The sequence below is a fragment of the Marmota monax genome, unplaced genomic scaffold (assembly GCF_021218885.2).
Source record: "Marmota monax isolate L192 unplaced genomic scaffold, Marmota_monax_Labrador192_F-V1.1 WCK01_AAM20220418_F8-fsc00059, whole genome shotgun sequence".
NCBI classification, from domain to species: Eukaryota; Metazoa; Chordata; class Mammalia; order Rodentia; family Sciuridae; genus Marmota; species Marmota monax.
In genome coordinates, this window is record NW_026693595.1 from 6,232,143 (window position 1) to 6,251,858 (window position 19,716).

Here is a 19,716-nt window from a genome sequence, read left to right on the forward strand (position 1 = left end):
GCAAATATCAAGGGATATCTTTTCCTGAGCGCACCAAGGGTGTCGAATTGTGAAAAATCTGTTCTCATGTGAATTCACATATATGATATTCAGTCTCACAGAGCCTCAGCCAGGTAAAACAGGATATTTATATGGTCCCCATTTCACAGATGACCAATAGTGGTATAGAGAAGTCCATGGTCATGCACACAGTCACACAATGGCAGACTCAAGAAACCCCATGTTCCCTCTGCCTACCACACTGCCTCCACTCTCAGCCTCACATCGCCAACTTGTAGTCTGCATTCATAGGCAGCTTGCACTGACCAGCTCTGTCCCAATGGGATCTTCTGTAAAGATAACAATGTCCTCTCCGTCATCTCCGATCCACCAGCCACTAGCCACATGTGGCTCTCGAGCACCGAAATATAGCTAAAATAGATGAAGAACAGAAATTTTAATTTTTATTCAATCATAATTAATTTATATTTAAATGACTGCATGTGAACAGCACGGATCCAGACACTGAGTCTGGGGTATAATGAGAAACTGGAAAATCTTTCCAATGGTTTTTCCCCACAACCTAAAGTACACCTAAGCTTCTGTGTGTGTTTCTCTTAAGAGAGCTCAGCTCTTTCTCACCAGAGTACCAACACTGGCCCACTAGCTGACGAGGACCCACCACATGCTAAAGACAATTCCAACCATTCTTGAAATCAGATTAACCACAGGAGCAAAATGTGTTCTAGAAAAGCGCTTCTCAAACAACAGCATGAGCAGGAATCATCTTAAAATGGTTAAAATGCAGATTCTGCCAGGCATAGAGGCTGGGGCAGGAGGATTGTGAGTTGGAGACCAGCTTGTCTAATATAGCTAGACCCCGTCTCAAAAAACAACAACAACAAAAATTCAGCCTCTAATTCAGTGGGCCTGGAGAGGGCCTGAGGTTTGCATTTCTAGCAGTGATGCTGCTATCCTGGGGACCCTCTGAGCAGCCAGGCTGTAGAGCAGGGGTTCTCAGTAGGCTGCTTTTGTTTGCCTCCATACTTTGGAGCCACTTGGCAATCTTGTTTGTCATAACCGGGAAAATGAGGGGAGGGGTGAAAAGTGCTAACTAGAACCTAGGAGACTGAGTTCAGGGATTCTAATAAATAATTTGCAATATATAGGACAGCTCCATGACAAAGAATTATCCTCCCCCCAATTCAATGGTGCCAAGTTCGAGAAACCCTGCTGCATATCTGAGCCTGCTCTTCAGGAGGAGGGGGTCGGTGGCAGAGTGAAAGAGTGGGTCTTCTCTTTACAATAACTGATCCTTGTTTTCTCTCTCCCATTCTTTCCCCCCATTTGTCTACACACAGGTGCCAATGCCTCGGCCCCAGACCAACTGAGTTTAGCTTTAGCCTGGAACAGAGTGGACATCGCTCGAAGCCAGATCTTTATTTATGGGCAACAGTGGCCGGTAGAGTATACATCGTCACCCCCGAAAAGCCCAGTTGCCTGGGCAAGGGTATTTGTTTAAGGAGCTTTTGAGAGTGGCTCAGTAAACTACTGCCTTTTTTTTTTAGGATGAGATCTTGCTTTGCGCAGGAGTACCTGGCCTGGGCGCCTCTTCTCATATTTGAGGAAATGCTGCCACCTGGTGGAAGTTATAACTAAGCACATCTCCTAATAGCCATACATTTCCATCCCTGAATGGCCTTTGAGAGCTGTAGATAATATCTTTTAGCGTGTGTTTAAAGAGACATATAACACAAAGTTGTATAAAGCTGGAATTAGTTTGTTTCTGATTGTCTGTGAGGCGGGCAAAAGGAAGAGGATGCTGCTTCCAAGTGGAGGCGCCCCCTGCTGGTCTGCGGCTGGGTCATGCCTCAGGATGCAGAATTAGAAGCTTCCCGCTTGCAGGTGCCATCTGGTCCTGGTGACTGAGCACAGGTCCTCCCTGCTCCCAAAGAACAACACAAAGAACCGAAGCTTTATATAACTGTTCTTGGTTTGTTTCCCTCAATTGACTCTACCAAAAATAAAAATTTGCGAAATTGCCCATTGGGTGGTATACACATGCATCCACAGGAGGTAATCCAACAGCCCAAAATTTCATTTCTGTGCCTGGAATCCTACAACTCATGGGCAGGTTTCTCTTAACCCTTCCTTTTCCTCAACACCCTTTGGCTGAGCTTAGCAGTTGTCTTCATGTAGAGCTAGTGAATTGCTAGCATGGAAATACTTGTCAAGGAATCTGGACACTGGGAAATTTTTATGAAAGGAATTAAATAAAAATCTTGGCTAGGAGTTGAAGCTAAGTGGTAAAGTGCTTGCTTAGCATGCATAAGGCCCTAGGTTTGATTCCCAGCACAAAAAAAAAAAAAAAAAAAAAAAAAAAACAGAAAAGAAATCCTAGAATCCTAGCCAGTGGCAAACCAGATATTAGGTTGCTCTTTTTTTTTTTTTTAGTTGGGTGACACCAGCTTGCCTCTGTCTTACCCATTTCTACACCTCCTGTATCTATTTAGGCCCTTTGGTCTGTATCCTTGGGCTCATCTTCTCAAGTCAGCCAGGAGTCTAATTCAGAGCCCAGAGAAGGTTAAAAAAAAAAAAAGACAGTAAAATACTTACTTTGGCTCTTCTCGGGCATTGCAGAAATTTGGTCAGAAAATGGCAAGGGGGAAAAAGCCCCCATAAACTCTTGCACCTTCTCGGGATTCAGGAAAAAAAATGGTTCAGGGAAGAAATAGCTTTTGGACCTTGAAATCCTTGACTTCTATTTCCAAAGGCAGGCCCCCGAACACAATGGTTGTCCCAAAGTTGGAGCTGGGAACAGTCTCTCTAGCATGTTCTTGGATGTCCTGAAGATTTACCAGATGTCAAGCCATCCATTTTTAAGCTTTTCAGGCAAATGCCAAGGAACCACATCCATAGACCCCGGGGCAGACTAACTCAGTGACTTGATTTGCAGGTGGGGTCTCTGGAACAAGCCATGTTGGATGCCTTAGTTTTGGACAGAGTGGATTTTGTGAAATTACTCATAGAGAATGGAGTAAGCATGCACCGTTTTCTCACCATCTCCAGACTAGAGGAATTGTACAATACGGTAGGGCCAAGCTAAGGCACTTGTTATTTTCTTTGTTTTTTTGCTTACCCTCTCCTGCCCCCAACATGCCTGTGATTCTCTTCCTCCCCTAAATGCATGCATCATTCTTCACAATACTCCCTTAGACCTTTGTAGACAACAAATACCAAGTCACCAAGACTCCACTTGTTTTAACTGCTCAGTTGTCAGCATCCAAGGCAGAAGGTTAGGTCATCACCTGAAGGGACTATTCTCATGCTTTTAGACAAAACAAGGCTGTGGAAATTGGAACACAGTTTATTCTGAAATCCAGAGGGCATTTGTGACAATTGGCAGAAGAGGAATGATTTAGTTCTAAGCATCAAAGGAGGCCACTTAAGTACCTGTGTCATTTTGTAAACTTCAGAGCTATGAAGTTCTTTCTTTTCCCACAACAGTGGAATTAGATGTAAAATACCTCTTGTTAGGAATTACCTCAAAAGAAGTTTTTGTTTGCTTTTTTTGTTGTTGTTTTGGTTCGGTTTGGTTTTAGAGTCAATTTCACTGTTTTATAGATAAGGAAACTGAGACTGTCTTAGTCTATTTGTGCTGCTATAACAGAATACCCAAGATTGGGCAATTTATAAAAAATAGACATTTATTTCTCACCATTCTGGAGGCTGAAATTCTAAAATTAAGGTTCTAGCAGGTTCTGTGTCCACATGAATGGACAAGGATTGAAGCAGTACACAGGAATTGCTTCAGTACTTAAATGTGTTACAACACATTTGCTTAAGGATTTGACATTACAATTTTAGATCCTACAAGAAAATTGCCACATTTAGCACATCAAAATACAGAACACCTTGTTAAATTTAAATTTCAGATAAACAATAAAGAGTGTTTTTAGTATAAGTAGAGTTGTCCCTCTGTATCTGCCTGGAATTGGTTCCAGAGTCCCCACACATCCTCCAATAGACTTTAAATTATTTCTAGATCACTTGTAGTACCTAATACAATACTAATTCTGTGTAAATAGTTATTATACTGTATTGGTTAGTGAATAATGGCAAGAAAAAAGTATTTTTATATTCAACACAGTTTTTTTCCAAATATTTTTGTTCTATAATTGGTGGAATCCATGAATGTAAAACTCACAGATATGAAGGACCATCTATATATCCCAAATATTTCATGGGACATACTTATGTTAACAACTATTCAGCATTTATCTGAAATTCAAACTTAATTAGGCATCCTATATTTTATCTAGCATTCCTGTTTCTGAGACAAGAAAATAGAAACTCACTTCACTTTATTCTTACCTCAAATATAAATACATCTTTTCACCAACTCTCTCTTTTCCCCAGCCTGTGGCTTTTCCTTTAAATCAGATTTCAGCAAACTATCACCAAAGTTCAGATCCAGCCCACAGCCTTTTTCTGTACACCCTGTAAGCTAATAATGAATATATACAATATATACATATATATATTGTAGTCGGACACAAAACCTTTGTTTTATATGTGGTGCTGAGGATCGAACCCAGGGTCACTCTCTACTGCTGAGTCACAACCCCAGCCCCTAATAATGACTTTTTATACATTTTTTTTAAATGTTGACACAGTCAGAAGAAGAATATTCTATAACATATTTAAAGTATAGGGAATTTTATTTCTGTGTCCATGAATAAAGTTTTATTGAAACACAGCTAAACTTGCTTGTTTATATAAAAACAACAGAAGGGCTAAGGATGTAGCTTAGTGGTAGAGCCCTTGCCTAGCATGTACAAGGCCTTGGGTTCCATCCCCAGTACTACCAAAAAAAAAAAAAAAGGAAGAAGAAAACAACAACAACAAAGTCTATAGCTGCTTTCACAGTATAATAATAGTTAAACTGATTTGATAAAGACTGTCTAGTCCAAAAAGCGTCAAATATGTTCTACCTGGCATTTCACAGAAAATATTTGCCAACCCCTTTTTGAGATAATTTTCTAATTCATTATTGAAAATAAAGAAGTCTCAATGACAATGTGCCCAGGTATTTTTCCAATTGGTAAATTGGCCCTTATGTTTTCCCCTGCTGCAAAACTAACTCCTTCGATAATGTCTGGGCCCAGCCATCTACAGAATTGACAATGTGCCTTAGAAACTTTGAACCTAGGACCTCCAACACCTTTTCTTGCGACAATCCAATCCAAAATTCTGCCTGTGAAAAGACAGACAAAACTGAGCAACTAAAACAAGGTCCATAGTAACAAATTGCCCTCCACCAGTCAGAACCCTTCCTTCCAGAACCTTCTTGCCTTGCCAGTTAGAGCCCCTGACTAGCAAAACTGTTTGATTCTTCTTTATTGCTTTCAGAGACATGGGCCCTCAAACACATTGTACCACTTGGTCAGGGATGTCAAAAAGGTAAGAATCCTCTCGACTCCAGGTCGGAGGCCCTGTCTTGACCGCTTCCTGTGATTAGAAAGCGACCCGTTTTGCATGAGCTGCCAGAGTGTTCCTGTGCCTGCCCGACCCCCATCCAGAACGGTGTGCGCGTGCGTCTGTCTAACTGACACCTCTGCTGATGATGCAGCTGTGGTTTAACCTCCAGTCGCCATGGTTTTAGATGCTTTACCTTGGACATAACGCTTCTGAATAGTGGAACTCTAGGCTTTCCCTGTGCCAGGTGGATTTATGCCATTCCCTGTACTTTTCCATACACCCCTCACTACCTGGGGAGAAACTGACCACAGGAGTGTCTCCATTTACTAGCTCCTGATACAGTGCCATGTCCAGCATACCAACAAGAACAGCTCCAAAGAACAGGCACCAAAACAAATATATATGTGGCATTCTTCTATCACTTCATGGTTTTCAGAATCTATTGTCACACTAATCATCTCATTTGATGGGGGATGAGGGGGTGAAGCTAGTATAAGCCAGGCCAGGTGGCACACACCTGTAATTCCAGTAACTTGGGAGCCTGATGCAGGAGGGCTCACTAGTTCAAGGCCAGCCTCAGCAACTTAGAAAGATTTTTGTCAAGTCTCAAAATAAATAAATAGGGTTGGGAATGTAAGCTGAGTGGGTAGAGCACCCCTGGATCCAATCCCCAGTATCACAAGAAAAAAGCTGGCAGATATAGGTCATGTAGAATTATTCACACATTACAGATGAGGAAACAAGGAGATGATAACTGCATTGGGTGGTCATGTCAGCATCAGGATCAGAGCCCCGATCTTTAATTAATAATGAAATAATAAGAGCTACGATGGAGTGATGATTAGGCCCAGTGTTGATGTAAGCTTTTCATGCATCTTAACACATTTAATCTGCACAACAAGTTTTATGAAGTAGAATTATTATTATTTCTTATTATCAGGTAGTATCTCCATTTAAAGATGAAAATAAGTCATAGGAAGTGTATGCTGAATCCTAGCAAAGGTCTCATTCCTTTGCCCTACAGGGTCAGCTTGGGTTCTGAACCCTTAACCCCAAAGGACAATAAAGATGATGGCACCTTACCCATCTCACATGTACACATGCACACATATGCCCACTATCACTCCTTTGTAGCAATTCTTCACCAAAGTCCACAGAACATACTTAGAGAAAGCCTCAAAATGAAGTTTGAAAATAGAGTACAGTTTTTTTTTTTTTTTCATATTATAGGAAGTCATTGGCAAGAACTGACCTGTAGGTGCTCTGAAGCAACTTTTAAATTGTTTTCTCAAAAGGTCAAGCAAAGTCCCTGGGGCTGTTTAAAATCCATCTATTTGAACCCACTAGATCTTTTATAGTAATAAGTGAAGGATATAAAAACAAAAACCTTCTTTATCTATTTATTTATTTTGGGGGGGCCCTTGCAAACTTTTCTCCCATCTCCGGGGTACCTTAATGAAGGATTTGCATATGTGTCAGTGAGCAAACCGTAGCTCTTTCAAAGCAAGCGAAGCAGATGCAAACCCATCTCTCTTTCCTTCAACACTTACAGTTTCATTTAATGGATCCAGGCTGAAAACTGCCTGGAAGCTAAATTCAGAAGTGTCCTCATTCAATTTATTCTCCCCAAGCTCTTTGATGCTCACGTTCAATAAAATGTTTTGAGGTTTTCTAAAATAATAAACAAAGCATAATCCCTTCACCTCAGACCAGTTGGTGGGGTTTTCTGAAGAGGCGGCCATGCCTCTGTCCCTGGGTCCCAGCTATTGGCCAACCCAGCCTTCAAACAAGTCGCTAATCCACTTCCACGGCCACCCTCCCAGCAGCAACGTCTTGCTGATTTTTCAATGGGATTTGTGCAGTTAGAACTCACTGACTACAGATGATCAAAATCCCTGTTATTAGCTTCTCTTCCCCATAGGACTTTGCTCTGCAAGATCATTTTCTCTTTTCTGAAATCCCTTGAGCTGCCTCTTGTATTTGCTCACATCGCCTATATTATTAGAAGCCTATAAAATATCTTGGGGGTTTTTCTTTTCTTTTTATTTCTTTTTGATTGTTTTGTTTAGCTTCTTGGCTGAAAATATGCATCAAAAATTATATATATATATATATATATATATATATATATATATATATATATATATACACTAACAAGAAAGAACAGAATGGAGCCCGGCGTGGTGGCTCCCACTCGTTATCCCAAGAGCTAGGTAAGCTAGGGCAGGAGGATCCTGAGTTCACAGCCAGCCTCAGCAACTTAGCCAGACCCTGTCTGTAAATAAAATATTAATAGAGCTGTTGATGTGGCTCAATGGTTAAGCGCTCCTGGGTTCAACCCCTGGTACTGAAAAAGAAAAGAAAGAACTGAATGATAAGAATTTAGAAGGAAAGAGTTTTAGCTAAGAGATTTTTTTTTTAAGTGTGAGCCAAGTATTGGCACAAGAAGATAGTTACATAAGCATGTCCTTTGCTTACTAATTTAGTAACTGGAAAGAAATGGCTTTAAAAAAGAAAAATCACCCAGAAAGGGGCTGAACAACTAAGAACAATGTATCCTTCCACCAGGGAAAAGGACTGCTGATGGGGGGTTGAGGGGAACAGGGCAGAGTAAGTCCTTGTTTAGTTTGTTCCCTTGGAAGAAGAGGGGGCAGGAAGCGCAGCCTCAAGTGATTTCTGTGGTCAAGGTGAGTGTCGGACTCCGGAGGGGCCAGAAGAAATAGCCATAGTAAGTAGTGGAAGGAGCCAGAAGCACCTGCGGTTGATGTTGTATGGATGAAGGGAGCTGCACTGCGGCTTTCTGTTTTGTGTTTTCAAAAAAAGTGAACAAGAGAAAATTAACATTGGTGCATAACTTTCTCACAGGGTTCCAGACTATTTCCAGCAATGTAGGCCGAAAAGATACTGAGAGCTACAAAAACTAGGCTTAAAATGCTAAGGAAGTCTTGGGAAGTTTACTCAATTTTCAAAATTGAAGAATATGATAATAAGCAGCTTGTGCACTCTTTACAATAGCAGGGGAAATATATATATATATATAGACATGTTTTCATCTATGACAAAATGAACCAGGAATTTATAAACTCCAGTACAAAATGCTGCTCATGAGTTAGAAAACACAGCTCTGGACCTTAAACATAGCATTTGATAATGTGTCTTTAAATTTAATGTAAATAATAACTATAAACCCAGGAAGTGCATTTAGGAATGATGAGACCATCGAAAGTCACCCAGTGTGACATCTCCAAATCCAACTTGTCTTTGTATTCTTTGAAACCAAAAAAAAAAAAAAACTAGATGTGCAGAATTGCTCCCAAACTGTTTTCAAGATCTCAAATTATTTATATCAAGGGAGCAATCTAGAACAATGAAAAAAGGAGTTGCTGTTCCGCATCAGAAATTTTAATTGATATAAGTCAATCCAGTTTACTCAACTGTATTCATGCATAAATCCATTAATGTACCAGCGCTCTCCTTTGAAACCAGAGTGGCCTAAGTCTGTCTGCTTTTCTGTGAAATATAACCTGCTATTTTAGTAAATGTCTGCTTAAAATTGTGCCTCTGTATGTTTTTAAATAGTAGTTTTTCTTTCTTAAACTAAGTGTGCTAATATTTCAGGTTACCTATACTGTCCCTCCCCACCAAAGGAGGGTGACATTTGACTACTATACAGAAGTAGTGGTGAAATTGTGATAAGTTCATTTACATGGGAAGTAAGACCCAGAACTTAGCAGAATGCAAAAGTGTTTCTGACACTTGGGGTGAGGAAAGGACATTTTCATAAGCCAGCCTTACATTCAGGCATATTTGCTAAAGTATTCCTATTTTTTAAAAGATTGACTATTCAGTCTATTACCTTGCTAATCTACCAAACAGTGGAATAATGTCCTCTCTTTCCCAGAGCTCAAATCAAATTACCTGGTAATTACTCAAAGGAACTCAATGTATTTTTCCTTATTATAAAAACTATCCCAGAACAGTCTTCCTCACTCACCATTGGCAAAGCGAAAAACTAGCAATCATTTTATACTTTTCACACAACAGAAGGAAACACTCTCGTTTGGAAGGCTTGTTGTGAGTTTCAAAGAAAAATGAATGTCCCTAAATAGCTGAAATCTGATAACAATATCAAGAGGTGACCTCTGAAAAAACAGTTCATTTTGAAAAGCAGGTCTAATAAGTGAACTTGAACTATTCTTTAACTAAGATATCGTTAAACATGGCATGGATTAAAATTTGCCTTCAGACTAGTCCTCCACAGTCTGAAAAAAGAAGGCAACATCTTTAAGTTACCAGACTGTATCTTCCCACATGCCCAGACGCTCCAGCAAGCCGCATGACCTACAATGTGATGTTAAGGCAGGAAATGGAAAATCATTGTCCAGACTCTGCCAATGACCAGTCATGATCAAAAGGGTAGGGAGATCTGGGGACAGGCTCTATTGTGGAGCACTTACCTAGCATGTGCAAATACCTGGATTCAATCCTCAGCTCCATGAAAAAAAATTTTTAAATAAGATATAATCAAAAGGGTGGGGGAGGGTAACAGAAACAGCAGGCAGAATTTGTATTATTGCAGTATGAAGGAAGCTAAGAAAATTTCAATTTGAAAATTTGGAATTTGCCCTGAGCAAAGGAAGACTCCTCCACAAGGTTTTGGGACATTATCTGTTGACATGTGAGGGGTTGTTCACCTCCTCTGCTTTTTCCAAAGGAGATGGATACGATGAATACAGCCCATCCCTGTCTAAGCCTTTACATTCCTGATTCTGAGCCCCCCAGTTCCACTAACTGAATTCCAAGGGACAACTGGAAGCTACATGAACCCTGAAAGCTCTGAACAGGTGTCTTTGCCCAATGGCCTGGCAGTATAGAAATAAGAGCAGCTGCCAGATACTGATCCTAAAACTGGACTTTCAGACATAGGCATGGCCTTAGAAATAACTCTGTCCAAATCACCTATTTTCAGAGCATAAACTGAAGTACAGAAAAAGAAAGCGATCTGTCCAGAAGCACAAGAGGACAGAGCCAAGACTACAGCCCAGCCAAGTACTGTTTGCGCTCGGTAGCTATGTCTCTGGCCTCTGGCTGTCCTCTGCTAGAGGACCAGAAAGTCCCCCACTTCCCAGCAGGGCTGTCCTAGGAGAAGCAATGCAAATGCATCATGTGAAACATCTACAGGTCACAGGTGATCCAGGCCACCAGCCCAGCACCTCATCATGCCATCCCCTTTAGAGTCCACCCAGGACACAGTAATTCCCACGACATCTAAATTGTACCCAATTTTATTCATTTTGTCAAATTTGTTTCTTCTTCCCAAAAGGGTTTCCACTCTTCTAATAAGAAATAGAAAGCTGATTTCCCTCAACTTCTCTGTTTCCACCAGTCATCAGCCTTGCAGGCAGAGTTCAAACCCAAGCCTCGCTAAACTAACCTTTCCCTCCTCCGGATATCACTTCAACAAGAACATCTGACCCTGTCCTTCTCCTCTAATCCTGTGCACACTCTGGACTCCTTCATGTCACCTTACCACACAGAACAGAGTAGGCAGGTAATTTAATTATTGGTGAGCCTGGAGTCCTTGTAGGCTTCTGGTAGGTGAACATCGCCCCCTTGTGACCAAACAAAATGCAAGCCAGTTCCTGTCACCTTCACTCAGAGCCACACCCAAATAATCAGAGTCCTTTCTCCTGCTTCAGATCTGACTACACAGAAATCATGCTACAACAATCAACTTTTTGTGAGAATATCTTAGCACTTTCCTTGGCAGTATATGCCACTAAGAGCTCTATTAATAAAAATCATTCCATAAAAGTATTGTATTTTCCCTTAATTTTTTTTATTTACTTTGGATTTTACTACTATTAAGACTTTACTAACAATTTCTAGTAGTAAAGACACTTAAAATGCATAAATATTACCATGCAGTTTTTGGTCTTCAGGCAATATTGGAGTCTCAGACTTAGAATTCAAGTTCATGCTCACACGTACGTAGGTTTCCCAAAACAAAACACCTAGGTGTCAGGCTCACTATTACCCAGCTTTTTAATTTAGAAATTCTTATAACATGAAAAGTAGGAGAGCTGGGGATGTAGCTCAATGGTAGAGCATATGACTTATATGTGCAAGGCCCTGGGTTTAATCTCCAGCACCACAAATATAGAAAGAAAGAAAAGTAGGCACAAGTTCATAGACTTGTCCTGATTGCTTTTCAATAGCATCACAATAAATTCTTTGGGGGACTTTCCCAAAATCTGGAACATAAGCAAAGCAACATGGTGTTCAGCCCCTGTTACTGGGAAGAGACCCTGAGGGAAAGTTGCTGGTTCATGACAGCTGACTGAAAGCCAGTGTGCTTTATCCCACTGCCTCCCAATGCCAAGGAAAATAACAGATGGTGGGCATCCTTGGAAGGTCATCTTATCAGAGCCAAATGTGCATGCAAATAGACTGACCCAGGCATGGCCTGGCTCCTGGACTCTTCTACTCTTTAAATAACAGCTTTGCCTCATGTCCAGTAGAGCTGGAGGCTACAGAAACTGTGGCCTCATTATATTTTAAAACTCAAATTTTTATGGCAAGGGCAATACATAAAGAGTTACTATCTTAAAACTTTCTGTGTTCCCTTTTGAATATTTTTTTTTGCTATACTTTGCATAACAAAATCAGACAATTGGGTTTTGTTAGTAGCCTGAGGACAGCCTAACTAGTTAGATTGATTAAATCATCTTCAAAGGGGAACGAATTTCTGAGGAGTGTGGGGAGGACAACAGAGATCATTTTTGTGAAGGAACCATTCAAATAATACAATGGGTCTCACACTGGACCTCACTGGGCCAAGGTCAAGGGTAGGAGACATCTCCTGCCTCAGGGTGCTTCCACTTTATACACAGTGCCCTTAACAATCCTGCCTGTGTGCCTTGCATTAAATCCTCAAGCCCAGGAAGAGGCAGAACCCAGTGGATGGAGGTGGGAGCTAAATCTGGGGACAGCAAGGAAGTCTAAAGAGCCCCAGTGGGATCACACACCTGAGGCTGGTGCTCCCAGGGCTTTCCCTTCATTCCTACCACACTGAGAATTGCTATTGAATTTATGTATAGTGATATACATGTATTTCAAGTCAAATTTCCCTACAAAAGAGGGCTATCCCAACCAGCAGAGACTAACAGACTGCGACCAGATAGTGTATGACACTATAATACCAAAAGCCCAAACCCAACCTCGATCCCAACCACATCAATTAATTTCACTATTTTATTAATTTATAAAAAAAAACTTCTAAGTGCCTACCATATCACAAAGACTAAAAAAAGCACTGGAAATATGTAGATTAAAAGAAATTCAGAGGGAAGAAGGGGGCACTGCAATATAAAGATTTTAACATTTAAGAAATATCTAAAGCTCAAGCTTTTAAGAGTAGGTCCAGTGGGTCACCTCTAATTCTGAATCCCAAAACCTTGGAAGGGATGTGGATGGCCAAAGGAAAGCTGAGCAAGGGTAACTGAAACCTGTATTCAGCTCAGCAAAAAAATTAGGTGAATTTCCCACTGACAGTGTTCCCCATGTTGTACTTGAATGTCCCTGTTCTGCCATGCAGGCTTCTATTGCCTCCCTGAAACTCAGTTAGTAGAGAAGTGGCTTCACAAACTTTGGTGTGCATCAGAATCACCCAGAGGAGCTAATGAGGTACACAGGGACCCAGTACTTGGATGAAGTAATAGGAGAAGACCCCAAGACTTTGTACTGTCACCACTCCCCAGGTGATTCTGATACCACTAAAGTTGGAAAATCCAGTGTAGATTAGGAGGTTCTTCTCAAAGTGACAGAAAACTCATGTGACATCCTGGGTGGGTCATCCATTAAAGAAAAAGTGCACCCAAAGATTCCTGCCTCTGAAATCTAAGGACTTGCACACCAGCCTTCCCCCAATGGTACTGTCCCCACCACTCCTGGTACCCAATGCCCTCCTGCATGAAGGACACAGCTATTCAGGCTAATTAGTGGTGCCCCTGGAATTCACAGTGCACAGAACTACCTCTTCTTTCACTTAACAGAACAAGGATTTTCCTTAGACCCTAGAAACCCCCTTTGGAAGTAGAAAGCAACAATGAGTAGAAAACAAAAGCTTTTCTGTTTTGCATCTATTTTTGGCTCACATCTAAGAGACATACCAGGTGTGAAGGCCTGGGTTCAATCTCTAGCATCTCAAAAATAAATAAATAAATAAAATAAAAGATACACCATAACTCCAGGTCCTTGAGAAATGCTATTCTCTTTGAAGGAAAAGGTGGAAAATCTCCTTGATTCTGGGAAAATATTCCATTGATAAAATTTCTTCTTCTATTCCTCCCCACTTCTCTTTAAATACAAGGGTTCCTCATATACAATTCGATCCTGACATTCCAATTCCCCTCCCTACACATTGTTCTTTTATGAAAAATTGCCCATTAAAAAAAATGGTTAATAGAGGTTTTAAAGGATACCTGGGCTCTAAGCAGGCCCTACCCAATGCAGGCCCTGGTAATGACCCTCACCCTCTGGGCGGAGTCTTCCTTTAGTGAGTGGGAAGAAGATAAATCATCTGCTAGAGGGTGGTGACAGGCCTGGGTCAGAAACAGAGAGGGGGCTGGGGAACGTGGGGGACCCTACTCCTGGTGGCTGGGAATGACAGCATTTGCCATGTCTAGCCTTGTGTTTCTTTCTGCTACACTGGTGTTTTTTTCTCCCCAGCTGAAGACTTGAATAAATATTTTGATTTTCTGTTATTGCCGACGATTACTGCATCTTCTTATTTAACTTATGTCTTCTTTCCAAGCGAGAATATCCAGGTTTCGGTTGGATCTATTTTAAGGTGAATTAATTAACCAGCATAATAATACATTCATATGTTTCTTTTTTCATTATATTTTACTCTAAAATAGTTACCGAACACGTGCAATAGAATCCCTAGTAAACCACGCTGTCTTTTGGATTTGTTTGTTTCTTTCTTTCTTGTCTGACAGGGGAACCTGCCCCCAGACTACAGGATCAGCCTGATTGACATCGGCCTGGTGATCGAGTACCTGATGGGCGGAGCTTACCGCTGCAACTACACGCGCAAGCGCTTCAGGACCCTCTACCACAACCTCTTCGGCCCCAAGAGGGTGAGTTCCAGCCAAACCTAGGTGGTGCAGTAGTAGGTTGGGAGAGATCCGGGGTGTGGCTTCTTGATCTCCGTAGGGGAGGCTGTTGAGAAGGTGCTAACTGCTCCTCCTCTTCTTCTCTCTTCCATCCAAACTGTTAAAAAAAAAATTAATTTGGCAATAAATACTATCAGTTGTTTTTCTTGAAGTGACAACCTCACTTGGGTCATTCCAAAAATGCCTGCCCAATGTCCAGTCTGTCTGCCCCAGTCTTGTCTGCCAGTCTTCCCTTCAAGTAAAAGCGATATTCTATGTAAACAAAGGGGCTGTGACTTAATCCAAAGAATGCCAAAGTGTTTTTCCTCAGAACAGCCTTCTAGATCATAGGTAGCACAAATGTTTCTGGGTCAGGCTTCCCGATTTATCCCAGGGGATGGTAATAACACACACAATCAGAGATTTAACAAACATGGTAATTATTGAAGGCTTCAAGAGCATGTTTAAGGGAAATTGTTTGGGATTTTGTTTACTTGTTTTTGTTTTCTCCAAGTGCCTATCAGCGTAATCCAATGACCATAGTGAAGTTTGGTATCACTACCTTTATTTTTATTTATTTATTTTTATTTTGGATTGGGGTTTGGACCTGGGTTGCTCTACCTCTAGCTACATCTTCAGAGGGGTTTATGTATTGAGACAGTCACTAAATTGATAAGGCTGGCCTCAAACTTGCAATCTTCCTGCTTTAGCCTCTGGGATTACAGGCCTTTGCTCCTACCGGCTTCACAGTTTTTACTCTTGCTAAGGCACCAAGCAGTTTTACTCCCGACAGCTTTGTGCCATCTACACTTGATCTTAGCCAAAAGGCGGAGAAGCGATGCTTTGTGCCATCTAAGCTAGTGTAAACACAATATCCAAACTCAGTATTATTATGAACATAGATTGGAATTCTCGCACCCTCTGAAAGGGTCTTGGGGCCCCTCGTGACCCATGGATGACATTTTGAAAGCTGCTGCCCTAGCTGGTAGTGGACATCATTTTTCTCTTTCTTTTGTTTTCCTCTATTTTTAATTTTTTAAATTTTTTTCATTTTATTTTTGTATTTTTTTAAATTTTATTGTTTCTTACTTTTAACAAAGCTTTATTCTGACTACAAAAGTATTTTGCAGGACTACTGGGGAACTTTGAAGACACCAAAAAGCATAAACAAGAAAAAATAATAGCACAGATTGTAAACTGGTGGTCATCTCAGAAGCTGAGAGAGAGAGAGAGAGAAAGAGAGAGAAGGTTCCAGCTATTCCCACTTGAATAGTCACATAAAATTTGAAGGACCTGTGAGGGCTGGGACCTTCCAATTTACTCAGATAATTTCCAAGATGGCACCCAACCATTCTGTACTACTTAGAACCACAGAATTTGTGATTCTGCCCCCGAAGGTATTTTGGTATCTCCCTTTGTTAAATATAAATCAGAGATTTGCCAAGTGGCCTTCTCTGCTGGCTGCAGTCTGTGCCTATTGTGCACATTTCCAGATGCTGACACTATCTGTGCCTTGAGGGCCTCCTGCCACCCTCCATACATGCCCTCTCACCCTCTCTACAGTGCAGCAGCACAGGGAGATGGCCAGCAGGAAGCACCAAAACATGTATTTATGAATGATATCTGATTCCTCTCCAACTAATAGAGGTATTTCAGAGGTTGGAGATGTGTGGGATTTTATCTGTTTGGTTGTTTCATTGCTCATCTTAGTTCAAGCTACTGTAATAAAATACCACAAACTAGGTGGCTTATGAACGTAAATCTACCACTCACAGTTCTGGAAGCCAGACAAATTCAAGATCAAGGCACCAACAAATTCAGTGTCTAGTGAGGGCTTGCTTTCTGGTTCACAGATGGCACCTTATTGTGTGTCCTCACATGATGGAAGGGCGAATGAGTTCCCCTGGGCCTCTTTTATAAGGACACCAACCTTATTCAGGAGGGCCCTTCTCTCTTGACCTTCCCAAAATCTCTACTCCAATGCCATCACCCTGGGGTTAGAATTTCAACATATAAATTTGGGGAGGAAAAAAAACATTCAGACTCTAACACTCATACAAGTACTGGAAATCATGACATTCTGCCCAAGAAGGATGGTTATAGGAAAGTGAAAGAAATCTTGGTTCACAAAAGATATTATAAACCTTTAGACTTTATCTGTGGACGATCACATCTCTTCAGTTTCCTAATTTTCTGTGAGTCACCAAAATCATTAAATCTCTAATTCTTTTATAAATTCTATAAATTTAGTTCCCTTTGTGTTCTTTTATTCAGAGAAATAAAATAAATGCTATATGGTGCACTAGAGTTATTGATTACTTGTTTATGATATAATAGGATTCTTTTCTTACTTCTGTAAAAGAAAGACCTAATTTTGTTGACATTTCTTTTTAACAGCCCAAAGCCTTGAAACTTCTGGGAATGGAGGTAAATATTTTTCAAATTATTAGTGTCAGTTATTCTCTTTATTACATATTTTTTAAAAAATACAGTGCTAGCACTTAACATATCTTTCTAAAATAAGGAAATGAAGTTTCTAAGTGTCATGGGGGCAGTTCCCAGTGGCTTTGAAAATTCAGCCATGAGGTTATGTTAGCATTGCAAACAAAAATAAAGAAATAAGTCCTATTTGAAATACTAACTTGAAAACCAAGGAAGCATACAAATTCCCATAAGCAAAATCCGTTCATGGGTGTTTGCAAATGACAACAGATCCAACAGCCTGAACTACTTCACAGATACATCTGTAGAGAGGCAGAAATGAGAGACATGCTATGTTTCCCATCTTTTGTTAAAATGGTTATTTTCATTTCTGCAAAACACAAGTATAGGATATCCTTGTCCTTTCGACAAAAAAGGGGAGTGCTGTCTATCATGAGATACAAAACTTACTAATAGTAGAAAAAGTGGACAAAAGTAAATAGAATAAGAAAAATGCCTATTAAAATTAATTCTTTAAAGTATAAAATTGACATATTCCCATGAGACTATGCTTATTATACAATAAGTAGAACTTAGTTTAAAATTAATCATAAATGAGATTGTGAGTTCTTTTAGGATGAAACCTGGCCTACTGCATTTCAGTATTGATCTCAGAGCTGAGCTAGTGGAAGATATACAATAACTATTCAGTGAATTGAACTGATTCATTTTTAACTCAGCCTCTCTGTTTTTATCTAAAATTACAGGATGATATTCCCCTGAGGCGAGGAAGAAAGACCACCAAGAAACGTGAGGAAGAGGTGGACATCGACTTGGATGACCCTGAGATCAACCACTTCCCTTTCCCTTTCCATGAGCTGATGGTGTGGGCTGTCCTCATGAAGAGGCAGAAGATGGCCCTGTTCTTCTGGCAGCATGGAGAGGAGGCCATGGCCAAGGCCCTGGTGGCCTGTAAACTCTGCAAAGCCATGGCTCACGAGGCCTCCGAAAATGACATGGTTGATGACATTTCCCAGGAGCTGAACCACAACTCCAGGTTGGCCAACCCAGCAAACAGGGAGTTCAGGGGAAACATGGGAAGGTTGTCTCCAAAGACTCCAAGGTCTGAGCAACACATAACATTAAAGGGAGGCAGTATCACCCCAGTGGTGCACACAGAGAGTACACACAGAGGGTACACAGTAATACACATACCAATGCACAGATTTCATGTCATCCTCTCAGCTTTCCCAAGAGGTAGGTCCTATTGTTATGCACTTTGTTGAGCTGAGGACAGTGAGATTCAGAATTTAGGTAACTTATCCAAGATCACTTGGATAAGTTATGGTTGGCAAGGCTGGGATTTGAACTTGAGATCGGCCACATTGAAGAAGACACATTGCACTCTGATTGTTTGGACAGCCTCCCCCATAAATATGCCTTGGATTTGGGGCTCGAGTGTGGGGATCATGTCTTGTTGGACTTACATCCTCAGCTCTAGACATGGTGCTGGATGCTTAATGGATGTTGTCTGGATGAATTTATGAACAGACGAGACCTCACATGGAGCCATTGCTCCACACAGCAGCCACATTTTGTGGCTGGCCAGTGGATCTGTTTTAGTTAGCTTTTTCATTGCTGTGACCAAAAGAACTGGCAAGAACAATGTAGAGGAAGAGAAGTTGATTTTGGCTCAGGGTTTCAGAAGGTCAGTCCATGGTCAGCCAACTCCATCACTGCGCACCTGAGGACAAGCAGAACATCATGGTAGAAGGAGTGATAGAGGAAAGCAACTCAGGATATGGCAATCAGGAACCAGAGAGAGATCTTTACTCACCAAGGAACAAAATGTAAACCTCAACGGCATGTCTTATGTACTACTTCCTCCAGCCACCCATTACTTGTTTATAGTTACCACCCGGTGAATCCATATCAGTGGATTAATTCACCAATCAGGTTACAGCTCTCATAAGCTAATCATTTCACCTCTGAAAATTCTTGCACTGTCTCACACATAAGCTTTGGGCAGACACCTCACACCTAAACCATAACAGGTCCATCCCCACTTTTGTCATGTGAGTCTCCAAGCTGGCCTGAGGCTCCTTTGTACCTTCTCTCTTTCAGGGACTTTGGCCAGCTGGCTGTGGAGCTCTTGGACCAATCCTACAAGCAGGATGAGCAACTGGCCATGAAACTGTTGACCTACGAATTGAAGAACTGGAGCAATGCCACATGCCTGCAGCTGGCTGTGGCTGCCAAGCACCGTGACTTCATTGCACACACGTGCAGCCAGATGCTGCTCACTGACATGTGGATGGGTCGGCTCCGCATGCGCAAGAACTCAGGCCTCAAGGTCAGTGCGCCCAAGGAGGCCCTGTGGGCTATGAGGGCCCGAGGGTTGGTTGTGGTTTTCCAAGCCAAATCTGTGGTGGGATTAGGATTCCTTTATCTCAAGAGGCTGCTACTAAAACCCAGCTGTTCACCAGAATCTCCTATGGAGTGTTTTGAATTTCATATAGAGGCAAGGGCCTCTCCTAGTCCTTCTGAATCAGCATCTCTTGAGATAGCGCCTAGACATTGATGTTTTTCAGAAGATCCAAAGGCAGTGGTTCCACAGGTTCCACAGGGGACACATTTGCTCTGACACAAGCCGGGCTATACCAGGAGTCCTCACCTA

The 19,716-nt window shown here is 41.3% G+C and overlaps 1 protein-coding gene across 13 annotated transcripts in view; it reads left to right on the plus strand.

The window, feature by feature from the left end:
• The window catches only part of Trpm3 (transient receptor potential cation channel subfamily M member 3), a 536,247-nt gene that overhangs the window by 433,933 nt on the left and 82,598 nt on the right, over positions 1-19,716 (plus strand). For 6 of the 13 annotated variants that reach the window (XM_058584013.1, XM_058584016.1, XM_058584023.1 and 3 more), the window contains 8 exons: positions 1,341-1,441; positions 2,936-3,070; positions 5,392-5,442; positions 14,276-14,311; positions 14,463-14,603; positions 17,016-17,045; positions 17,807-18,096; positions 19,164-19,392. In XM_058584013.1, the coding sequence (XP_058439996.1) occupies positions 1,341-1,441; positions 2,936-3,070; positions 5,392-5,442; positions 14,276-14,311; positions 14,463-14,603; positions 17,016-17,045; positions 17,807-18,096; positions 19,164-19,392 (1,013 nt within the window). The remainder of the gene's footprint in view (positions 1-1,340; positions 1,442-2,935; positions 3,071-5,391; positions 5,443-14,275; positions 14,312-14,462; positions 14,604-17,015; positions 17,046-17,806; positions 18,097-19,163; positions 19,393-19,716) is intronic. The other 7 variants (XM_058584015.1, XM_058584020.1, XM_058584014.1 and 4 more) reach the window with 4 other exon arrangements.